The 12805-nt window shown below is 35.7% G+C and overlaps 1 protein-coding gene across 1 annotated transcript in view; it reads left to right on the top strand.

Annotated features, from left to right (window-relative positions):
* LOC149551081 (deSI-like protein At4g17486) overlaps positions 1 to 7751 on the top strand; it is a 70396-nt gene extending 62645 nt beyond the window's left edge. The window contains exons 3-4 of the mRNA XM_089786668.1: positions 6838 to 6933; positions 7033 to 7751. Of these exons, the coding sequence (XP_089642794.1) occupies positions 6838 to 6933; positions 7033 to 7187 (251 nt within the window). The 3' untranslated portion in view covers positions 7188 to 7751. The remainder of the gene's footprint in view (positions 1 to 6837; positions 6934 to 7032) is intronic.
* Positions 7752 to 12805: the final 5054 nt, after the last annotated feature.

Raw genomic sequence — 12805 nt, 5'->3', positions numbered from 1 at the left:
AGATTTGTATTCCTCTAACACGTAGACTAGTCCTATCTATTTGAGGTGATCATTGAAGGATAAATCTGATGACCCACTTAAGATAAGCTTATCTTCTTGAGAATGGCAGTAGTTAAGGAGCATACTAGTCAGTAGACTACGGACACACTACTTAGATAGTGGATAGATATTGTCGATTGCATGCAGCCGGGGGAACTCTGTGCTGATCTAGGGAATTAGACTAATTCCGCTAGTACATGATGACAGTGGATGTCATCATTGTTTAGGTGTGCAATGGATTGTAGGGAAGATAATTTCTAATGAAGAATCGATGGACTAATAATTTCACAGGCCTCATAGTATGAGCTTGGGCATAGTTGGATGTGGAAGTGGCATAGTAACACATGGACGCGTCCAACCCCCCCCCCCCTTTTGCCCGATGTCTTGGAGACTTCAACACACCAAGGACTTGGGGACTCTGTCCCCTTGTCCCCAATGGCGCCACCTCCACCGAGGATGGGGGACATCTCGATGTTGACTATTTGCAGATTCAACTATTTATGTTTAATCTTTGATGTTCCAATTCAATGCAATGTTCAAGTATTTACTCTTTTACATCTTTATATCTTATATTACAATAATATTTTCATAACTAGCATTTTAAGTACCATATGCATATATATTTACCCCCCCTCTTGTCCTCACCGTCGTCTCCCTACTGTTCCCAAACTAAGGCCCCTTTGTCACCTCGTCCCCTAGGGCGGTTCAACTATGGGAAGTGTTATATTTCACCTTGCTAGGATGAAGGCAAACACTCATTGTAGTATGGGATGCACCGAATTTTCTTCTTAGTTATCTATTGGTGCAAGAGACAAGGGGAAGGAATGAGATCTATGATGTAGTGTGAATGCATTGACATTTCTTCTTTGTGGATGCATTATGGATAGGGGATTTGTTAGTCATTTTATATGAGCTAGTCATTATATTATTTGTGATGCTTGCATGACCCAGTAACTATTGCCTACGTGATATATTTATGAGTTGGTTACTATTGTCTTTGTAATGTATGTTGGAGCTACTCACTTTGTATGTGATGTATAATAAAGTTATACATCTGGTGTACTTGTGATGTGTATGAGCTAGTCCTTTGTGTATATGAGACATTAGCTTGAAGAATCATAGGTGTGATTTTGATATGACCCCTATGCATATGTTAAAGTTGGTACAATCAATGGTTGATGATGGGTATGGAACCAACCCTTGATTGCATTTGATATCTTTAATTGTGATGGGTCCAAGTTCATGGAATTCCTTAATTTATAGTCAAGATTAAAGAGAGATCAGAGATCTCATCAAGAGGAGAGATTAAACTCCTTTTGAGTACGAACTACGTAGCCTCAAACTTCCCACGAGAGATTACGTAGGTAGGGTCATCAGGAGTGAATCCTTGAGGGTTATGTCTGGGTATAGGAATGACCCTAACTATGGAAGTTAAACACTATCAAGTGTAAGCATATAGTTTGATATTGAGTTGTCACCACCTTTGTGTATGAAGAAGTTTTAAAATCACATCTAATTTAAACATAATATGGTTGCGTGATTAAGTTAATGGTTGATGTTAAGTAAAAGAAAACTAGTAGCAACTGTGGCAGTTGCTACATTTTTCTTCTCTTACTGATTTCTGTGAGTGCATAAGCGACTTTATCCATGGATGCATGAACTCTTGTGTTGGGAAATGGTTTCTCAGAATGGAATCTGCATTTCTTTTTTGCTTTTTGATGCAGTAACTCTCTTGGCAGGGCTGTTTTTGTTGTCCTTTGACATCTTTTTCACCAGTTGAGTCCATTTTCTCGTTGAAATCCTTGGATTACAAGGTAGCAGTTATCTTTCATTGATAGATCCTTTTACTGCCATACGAACCAAACCATAACTCTAGAACACTCATTTAAGTTATGTTGAAATAAGCTGTGGTATGAATATGATCTGTAAACTCAAAATTACATTGCTTCTGTTCTATTTCAAATCAGAGTGGCATTCAATAGATATGACATGCCAAAAGAGTAAATGGAACTAAATTACCCAGGTTTAATAAAGCAAGAAGTCTGTAAAAACTTGGGAGCTAAAATAGCAAATTCTCATGTACAAGTCAGCAATAACAATTTTACTATTTCATGTCAAATATAATATGTAAAGATAATATTTGACATAATAGTAAAAGCCTTATAAAAATGCTAACCATAATTTGTTTTCTAGGAGTATAAGAACAATCCTTTTCACTGTAGAGAGTTGACATTAAAAACCTATTCGTCTTAAAATAGAACATTTTGATCTGGATTATCGCCTACCATTTTAGAGGTAGTCCTGTTCTTTCTAAATGAATTCCTTGGTAGGATATATTCTAAAAGAAACATCCTCATTACGGTTTAAATTTTAAGTTGCATCTAAATGTTCTTTCGCTAAAAACATTTGTCCAGTCTAGCTATTATTTGTATTTTTCTGCTTCTAACTGTGAACAAATATGGTGCATAGAAAATATTATTGGATTGTTTTTGAAAAACTAGGGAAAACCTGGGGAAATGGCATCGTAAATATGGCGGGTTGTGATTAGCCAAAGTTTATTGTGAGTCGTTTGATTCTTATGCTAACATTTAGTATTTATGTTTGAATGCACAAAGGATAAGATTAGTACTCTGTTGTAAAAAGAAAACATGTTCAATACTTTCAACATTAAACAACAATGTGAAACAAGAACAAATCTTGGCGCACTCAAATTTTTCTCCTGGATACCTTGAGGCTTGAAAGCCAGCTGAAAGGGCCAATTACACAGATTCCTTAGTTTCCTTACTATTGAAGATTAGATACAAAGAGAATGAATATAACACATCTACTGTTGTTTGCTTCTGCAATCATTCGCTGCTTTTTGATTCCTTTTATGATCAATCCCACATTCCAGTCATTTGGTATTCTGATGTACAGTCATGCCTTCAATTGTCAATGTGTCCTCTTATAAATGCTTAGGAGTGCCTTTTTGTGCATATAAGGATTCTCAGATGATCTAGAAATGAAGTGCCATGGTTATCATTTGTTACTTGTCCATTTAAATTCTTAGGCTAAAATGCTGCTTTATGTAGATCTATGATTGGGCTCCCATCCCTGTATTTTTGCAATCACTGCCTTTGGTAAGTGTCAGTTTTGTCACCAACAATTATGCCATTGCCTGATCAAGTGATTTGCAACCTTTTTTGTGAAAATTAATGGTTTCAAATCCGCTGCATACTATTATCTTGTGGGTTTGCCACCATACAAGAAATCGGAAATACTCAATTTTTACCCATCTTGCTAACTGATTCTGATTAAGTTATGAGGAATTTTGAATATTTGTGATCCTTATAAATCAGCAGTTTGCAGGAATTGCAGATTAATACTAAATAGCATGTGAAGTAACAAAAGTGGCAGAGGTGATTTTAGTCAAAATGTAAATTTAGTTCTTTATATAGCAGCATTGATTTTGGGAGGATTTGGAAGCTGAGGATAGATCTCTAACGTGGCCAGTGATCTGCTTATTATGCAGGAAATTATTGTGTCTTTGAACCATTAGCTGGCAGTGTAATTTTTTTTTTTTTTTTTTGGTTTTTTTCACTTTGCCACGAGGTTGCATAAATTCAATGTCCATGCAGTGACTTGTTGCTAGTCTTGGTACCTTCATGGATTGCAGACTCTGCATTTAAGGACTTCAGCGTGAAGCAATGCATTTGATGCTTACAAAATTTTGTAAAAGAGTGAGATGCAAGGAGCAAAGAATTTCATTAGTAATGTGCTTAAAGTGTCATTAAGATCTAAAATTGTTAGTAGTTAGTTTTCTGGATATTCTTTTTCATGTTCCCTGTGGATGGATTGCTGATGTACTTCATATTTTCATATTGATGAAGAGTTCTGACATGCAAAAGATTTTCTTGCCTTGATTAAACTGTGAGAAAGGTAGTTTCTGTCACAGAAAAAACTTCTTTCTTAATCTGATTTTTTCAGTTCTTAAAATATTACTATAATAAGTTAAACAAAATGTAGGTGGTTGGAATTAACTACACAAACTATTCGATGTTTCTTACTCACAGCTCGTGCCTTGGATTCCACACAGATTTTCTACGGACTGTGTTCAAATATTAACATCTTACAGAACTTGGAGAAATCTGACTGTACTGTAATCGTCATGGACAATCTTTATATTAGGTCTTTGATCTTAAGCAGAACTGCTGTTCTACTACCAGCTCAACAACAGAAACTTCAATACCTATGAACTTTCTTTACTGTCCTCTAATTACTTTGCTTAGCAAATCAGTTTTTAGCCTTAAAATTGTGATGCAGAAGTGCTGAAATTGAACTAACGACTGTGTGATATGAAGAGTCAGCAAGATTGGATATACACGAAGCTAAAAATAAACTCAAGAAATTCACTTGGAGAAATCCAACGTTGGGCAGAAGTTTGGTTCTCCGCGTTCTCGTCTCCACTATTGTGATACAAAACTTACAAGCTTTGGTTCCATGAGTCCTCCAAGAAAACTGGGGGGACTGATCTCATATGGTTAGTTTTGCTCTGAGACTTTCTCATACAACTCATGTCAGCACTCTAATCAGCTGTACATACAAGCTACATCTCTCTGACTCCAATAGTTCTCATATGTGATCACAAGGACACTTCAACAAATGCAAGAGCAAGTGATTTGAACAGAGATCCCAGAGCTTGAAAAGAGTGCAAGAAATATTTTATTTTCATTGGAGCTGTATGAGTCGCCTATTTTGTTATGCACGGGACAGGTTCAGTTGGTTGTGAAGCGGCCTGCATAATTATGTTTCTATTGACATCTGTTCAGCTTTGTACAGAATGATGATTAGTTCTTCTGTAACCAAGCCTGTAATGTATGACTGATTCTTCAGCTGCTTGTGGGCCCTAGAGTGCCCTGATCATGCTAAGCCTTTTGGCAACTACTTTACCTGTGACTGCATTGCTGAGTATCTATGTTTGGCAAATTCTGTGTCTTCAGCTAGTCATTCAAACTTCAAAATGTAACTGGGTTACGGTATTTTTCCGTGGTCTGGTTTGTCTTCACTTAGTTATTCCCATGTCCTTGCTTAATCTTCTGCAATAACCTATAGGAATTGACACCTTCGTTAAATTTATTTACCTTTATGTTAGTGCACTAGTATCTTGTTTATTCCCTGTACCTTGACAATACTACTCCAAGTAGATTTTATGGATATTTGGGAAATCCAGAGATGTTCCATGAACTCATCCACCCAAGAATTTAATGTTTAAGAAGATATAAGTAGACAAGAGAATTTTTTGGAAAATTTATATATTTTACTTATTGGTTCATTACCAGAATCCTCAGCTTCTATAAACATTTTCCTACTTACTAATCAAGGCATATTTGCACATGATTTTTCCTATTCCCCCATTTTGTGTTACTGCAAGTAAAGATTATTGCCAATTAGAATTAGTTCTTGTAGTGCCTATTCTTTCCAATATGGATCAGTTTTGAATTTGGTATTTCACTTGTTTTGTCCTCTTCAAAGAAATGGCAAACATGGTAGATACCTTTTTCTACATTCTTTGGACTGATTCTTTCTTTCCAAATAAAAAATGTTTTTAACTATGAGAAATTCATGTCATTTGTTAGATATATTTTAACTATGAACTATCCTTGAAAAGCAAAAATATCCAAAAACCAGGAGAACGCCACTTGAGCATTGTTGTCCCAATGAATACATTTTTCATGCTCTCTTGCTTGGTCCTTACCTCACTTGGTTGACTGTGCATAGGTGTGGGTTTTAACTATTTTTGGTCTACCCTCTCTTCCTTTGTTAATTCACTTTCAGTTTTTGTGTATAATTGATATCAAGGTCTAGGGCCTTCTTAGCCTAGTTATTTTCTATTTTAACTCATAGTAATTTTGAGTTCCATTAAACTTACCTTGGTTAGTTGACACACACACACACACACATATATATTCTTTTCTAGTATATACCATCAAAGCTAACAAGTGATCATTATGAACTCCAATAATGAGGTCTTGCATTTTTGTGAAGACTTAATTTAGTATTTGGTACTTGGCAACAGTGAATCCAATATCTTGTATGTATATGTATATATGTGTATGCACACACCTCTGTGTGTGTGTATACATGTCTTCTTTTCTAGTATATACTATCAAAGCAAATGAGTGATCATATTGTGAAGACTTTTATTTAGTATATGTTACTTGGTGACGATGAGTCCACTATCTTGGACTACTATCTGATTGTAACAATGGATATGCATGGTGCTATTAATAAGCCTGGTCTAGACTGGTACTAAATTTTGTCTAGTCTTTAGTGATTTGCTTCTGAATCCGAGCTTCCACAAATCTTGTATGGATCAAATATTTTTATCCTCTGTATCACATTGTAATACCTTCCATTAAAAGTTTACTTTCCATAATTTGTTTATGCATGACTGGTCCTGAAAACAAACAGTTCTGATATATTTTACATTCATTGTGGTAGGGTAAATCATGCAGTTTCTGGTACCATACACGAGAATGACTAAAGAAGATTGTATATCCATTTAGTTGCGCTTGAGCTAGTACAGGCAAGATGAAAATTTTGGTAGTTGGCTAATGTTAAATATGCAGGTTGCCAAAGATTTCCACTAAGGGAAATGATATTTTTTTGTTAAAATTTAATAACATTCACTTCAGCAGAACTAAGTTGCCTGCTTCTTGTTGAGGAATGCTTGCTTATTTATGTACCAATTATTTCCTTGGTTGCTGACTTCAGGATTTTATTCTAATTCATGTCTTGGCTTAATTGTATTAATTTCAGGTTCGTTCTGCAACTGTTTGCTTCCAGAAAGCATTCAGGTTACAGCTGTACAGCATACGCCAGAGTATCAAGAGCTTTCGGATCAAGGCATATCAGGTGAGATTTAAAATTGATATCTTCAATAAAGAAAAACATTCAGCTGTTTTGGCTTATATGGCAAATTTGTAATTCCCCACATCAAACTTGCCTACGCAGAAGACGAGTCAGACAGCCCTTCTACTCAGGGTTTTGGAGGGAGTGATGGAGAGCAAGATCATCAACTGTTAATTTCTACCACTGCAGAGAGCCTCTCGTTCACAAAGGATAGTTTACGGGGAACAGCCATGAATCATATCAAGGAAGTCTTGTAAATTATTTGTGGCTTTGTGATTCACTATGGAAGACTGTAAATTTCATTGTTTGATAATATTTCTCTATGAAGCCTGCTTGATTTGTTCCACGTTGACACCAAAGAGTGTAAATTAATGAACTATGGAGCCCTATTTACATTGGAGCTTTTTAATTGGGGTCAAGATCAACAGTGATTTATCTTCTTACATATTTTTGAGGAAGTGATTATTTGTACTAAGGATTTTTTAAGCAGTTGAGCTTCTTTGTGGGTGTACCCTGAGTTCCAATAGATGGATAGCCAAGTTTGTTACATTTGTCTCATGGCAACTGACTTGAAAAGTTAATTTGAAATTTGCCATATGGGAGTCAAAACTCAAAACAAAGTGTACCTACAGAATGGTGTAGGTATCATATCATATTGTTGAAGTGAATCTTATCCATTCCTTACATTTACAGATGTGCTTGCTTATTGTGTGGCAGAATTTGCCTGCAGTATGTCTGCTAATTTTGTTTCCATATTGTGGAGTGAGTGGATGAGTAGTATCAATTTTTAGAATTAAAAAAATCTATTTTTTGGCCTTTCATTCACAATGATTCATTCGCTTTTGCAGATGTTCTCTTTTAACTTTTTTCCAATTATTGTTGCCCTAGTAAATGATTTTATCCACCACTACTATTACTTAAATTTTTCATCCAACGTTATATGTATTTTTATTTTTCTTCCTATTTCATTTGTGTGTGAACCCTACTCTTCCCTTTCATCTTGTGTAAAAATACTATTTTTCAGTTTTACTAGGTGGGTAATACTTTTTGAATATATAAAGCCTAAGTGGGACTCATTGGTAGGAAGCAAATGGGTTGCACTAGTAACTGAGTTCATCATATCCACTCTAACCCCAAGGGCAGCCTGGAGAGGAGAAAATATTTTTATCAAAATCTATACTTCTTGTGATTCCCCCATTCTAGACTTGAAGACCATTACTACTGACAAATGACTAAGTTTTAATTAAAAATTTAATCTTTTTATGCCATAGGCATTTTCTATTTGAAAAGCCCCAACCTATTTTAATGAATCCAACAATTACAGCTGATGGAACATACAATGAGTACCACTGGGAGAATCTTATGTGTCCATAAATTTCCAACAACGATGGGACTTTTGGTGACTTTATTGAGGGTGTCGTATTTCTCGAATGGATGACTGATATATTTCCATTTATTGGTGAGCAAAGCCAATGGTGCCTTATCTTACATGCCTTATTAGAGTAATGAGCCATGTTTCACTGGCTATACATTGAGGGGACTCAATTCTATCACCAGAAATGGACTTTTCCCTAACACGGTAAGAGGAAAGTGACACTACAAACACAAAACAATCAAACCACCATTCTCCACCACAAACCTTTGTTTAGACCCTCCCAACGCCTTGGGCCTGTTGGGGAGGGCACTGAAACCTGGGGTGAGCAATTCATCTAGCTGTGGAATTCATGTATTGACCTTGAAATCTTGTGTAGCAACCAACTCAGTAAAATTAAGTCTCATGTATGCTACTCGGTATCGTGTGAGGAAGTCATCTTTCAAACACAATGTGCAACAATATCAAAATGCCCATTGTTTGTGGTCAACTCGTTACTATATGGTTGTCATGAAATTTAACCCCATGGGAGACCATGAGGAGAAAGCATACATAGGAGCAAATACTAAACAAAGAGCTAAAATGCTCATAGTGCAGCATAGGACTAGTTCTCATCACTTGAGTTGTGAAACGGGGAGATGGATGATACCAAAGGGAGAGTGGGAGGAGAGGATATGTTTATTTTGTAACATGGGAGTGGTAGAGATAAAAACAACATTTTGTCATGGAGTGCCCAACATACAATGACATCCCTACTCTAGCTATGGTGATATTCTAGAAGCAACCAATTTAGGTACTTTTTTTGAGGTAACACAACTAGACAAGACTACAAACTTAGTGATAAAAATTCTTTGTCGAAGAGTAAACTTAGAGAAGCAATTCCAAAAGGCCTATAGTTTTGACACCCTAGTATGGGGTGTTTGCTTTTTCTAGATGGTCACACATGGTGCTTAGGCTTACAGACAATTAAAATATTTCATTCATGCATTACCATGCACTGGTGTTGAAAATTTCCTTTGGACTTTATTAAAATCTTTCATTCATTCATGCATTACCATGTGCTAGTGTTGAAAATCCCCTCGGTATGGTATCTATTGCATACACCACATGATTATTAGTGTGCACACCGTCTTGCATGGTAGGGAAGACATCCCTTTAAGATGTAGCATTGCTAGTAGCCCGAAACACCCAAGAACAGGGCACAAACAAAATTGGCTTTTGGTGTTATTCTCGTGAAATCCTAAGACTACGCCCATTAGATTTGTGAAATAAAAGCTAAATGCTTTAAGTTTTCCAATGCAAGAATAACAAAACCAACCATTCTCAAAATGAAAGAGGAAATCACCTTTCTTGGTTTGGAATTCTAGCGCAGGCAGGTGAGATCATGGAATTGAGCTTTACATCTACTCATTTTATTTTCTAGAAACTTTGAAAAGCTTTTTCAACAAATCCATTGGTGCATTTCCCATGAGACTCAATTTTAGTTAGGCAATTCGTAGTTAGAGATAGGCCGGATGTGACCACAAATGGCATAATTTGGCTTTCCATGCCAATCACATTTGCTTGAAAGTTTAAAAAATGCAGGCTTAAGTTAGACACCCCTACTACCCTCGACATCACTACAATCATTTAGTTTATAAAATGTATATAAGTCAAACACCAATTATGGTACAATATCAATCAACAATATTTGTAAGTATAATTTCACATCCAATCCAAACATGAATAAAGGACAATGTATGCTCAAATTACATTTGCTATTGTTTACATTCAATTAAAAGGAACATGTCTCAATGAACCACCAAAACTTAATCTATAATCAAACATCGTGGTAAGTAAATTTGAAAAAATAGCTTCCATCTGTTTATCAAATTGCCATCCATTTAGTTCATGTCATAAGAAAACTAGATTGCAAAGTTCATGCATAATTCAATTGAAACATATCATTGAAGACTCGCAACAAAAAAAGAAAAAAGAAAAAAAACCAACCTGTCTACCTCAGCATGAAATGAAACATTTGGCTAAAATTGAGTTGGTGTTGACAAAAACTAGCATGTTGATGATTGAGAGGCGGAGAGGCATGGGATTAGAGATGGATATTGAGAAGAGGAGGGGTATGGAGATGATAGGAAAGGGAGGACAAGATAGAGAAAAGGAGGATGGAAGATATAAATATATAAATAAGAAAGATTGAGAGAGGGAGAGATACAAAGATAAAGATAGAGATAGAAAGTGATATTGAAGGAGGTAGAGATGATGAGATATACAAGGATATAGAGTGATGTAGAGATATGAGATAGAGGGAGAGATGGGGGAAGAAATACAATGATTTACAAATCTAAAGGTATTGCATAGATGCATGCAAAAGTAAGACCAAAATCTTGCTTAATTGAGCTCCCATATCTGTACGACGTACCCATTGCACACTAAGGTGTGATTGTTAGTTATTTAAAGCTACCAAAATTACCAAGCATATTAGCTATATATACAAGGGAAAACATACACAAAGTGTAAGCTATAAATTGAGCAACAATAAGTAAACACAAGCAACTTAGCGAATAATTTGGATACAAGATCTTGAATGCTAATTAATAAGCATGTAGATATTTAGCCAATGGATATAGATATTTGCAATTATGATTCCCTGAGCGTTGGTAGTGAAACCCCACAAGGGACATATGAAGTTAGAGATTACAACTAGAGGACATGAGCATGCCAACAAGAAAAAAGAAGCAAATGAAGACATACATACATGGAGTCAAATAATAGGAGGCTGGGACTAGAAAATCTTACAAATAGCACAACAAATGGTTTGACAGAAAATCCAAAATGATCCTCGTGAACTTTAACAAGAAGGTTGATGATGCTATTTTCAATCTTTACCTTATTATCTTGGGTGTTGTTCAATATATCCTAAAAAGGCGATATATTGTTATGATCGATGAAGTGTTTTGCTGATAGGCCATGAAATTAAAACATTTAAATATGGATTTTCTTTTGAAGCTCTGCTAACAATTTTATTGATCATTATACAAGCTTTCTAATTAATAATTATTTTTTGTAGTTCAACTTACGAAAGATGAAAACATTTTTATTTTATTTTATGTCTCTATTTTTGTAGAGCACTTTATACATGTGATGGATGATGAATTAGATAAAAAATCAATTATATAAAAATATGGTTGGTTGCATATTTAAATTGTTTATAATTAAGACAAAAAAATAAAAAATTATATTTATTTTTGTTACCTTGAAATTGAGATATTAAAACTTGTTTCTTTGGAGCTAAACTGATTAAAACATTTATTCTATAATTCTCCAACCTTGATTTTTTTAAGGTAGGTTGGTTCTTTGAAGCCAAATTGATTAAACCTTTATCGTATGATTCCCCAACCTTGTTTGTATTAAGGCCAGTTGGTTTCAATGGGACAATAAATCTTGGTTACAAAGATAGAACTATTCGAAATGAACATACAAAGTTTCTAAATGGAAGGAAAAAAATAGATACAAAAGATAGAACAATATGAAATCCACACAAGAAGTTTCTAGATAGAACAAGTACAATTTAAATACAATTAAGTTGCCATACGATAACAAATGTAAATGCAACCAATTTGTTGAACATAAAATAACAAAAATAAGAAGATAAGATAAGATACATTTATTAATGTCCAACAAGAGACCACAAGGGTCTATGGGACTGAAAAGCATACAAGATACAAGACCTCTAGCAGCAAGAGCACCAAACAATGCCAAGGAAAGAAAGCAAAGAGGAAAAAAAAAGAGATACAAGAAGAAGCAAGGAGCACAAGATGAGGCAAGGACTAAGGGTCCTTCCTTGGTAAAGAGAAACCAAGCACCGAAGGGTACAAACTAGGGCAAGCAGATGCCCTAAACCACTGCCAAGAAGAGCTAGGAGGATGTCACTGACACTGATGAGTATAACAACTACGAGGTCTCACAGATCTAGAGTGGTTGGCAATGGTGGCATTGGAAGGCCACTTTGTTCCCCGCGCAGGAGACGAGGGAGAGAAAAAAGCAGTGATAAGCTGAATTGGGGTCACTCTCTATGGGAATAAGAGTTGTAAAGTGTGGTCACAGAGCTGTATAGTCTCTTTGAGGTATAGTGCAAAGCATCTCTAGTCCATGTAGCTGAAAAAGGCTGTGAGGGAGCTACACTCCCTAAATAAGCAATATAATCTCCCATGAATCTTGTAGTATGCGGGACAATGAAAAATGAAATGGATTTCCATCTCGGTTGTGCCCAAGGTACACAAGTGACAAGTTTGGTTCTCTTTGTCCATGTGTGATCTATTTAAATTTGAAGCCGGTGGGAGCCAACCTAAAGGGGCCTAGAGACATACATAAGGCATGACACCAATGCCAAGATAAGTAGCTAGGGGGCACAACAATACTATCTTTGATAACCAAAAAGTGCTTGGCATAAAAGGCCATCTTTGGGCGTAACTTGCCTATAGGGTTTCATCGAGTCGTGGTGATATA

Source organism: Cupressus sempervirens, chromosome 6, assembly GCF_028749045.1.
Source record: "Cupressus sempervirens isolate cs-2001-9-10 chromosome 6, ASM2874904v1, whole genome shotgun sequence".
In the NCBI taxonomy this organism is placed as follows: Eukaryota; Viridiplantae; Streptophyta; class Pinopsida; order Cupressales; family Cupressaceae; genus Cupressus; species Cupressus sempervirens.
The sequence above is the reverse complement of the archived record's forward strand: the minus strand, read 5'-3'. Positions and strand labels throughout refer to the sequence as shown.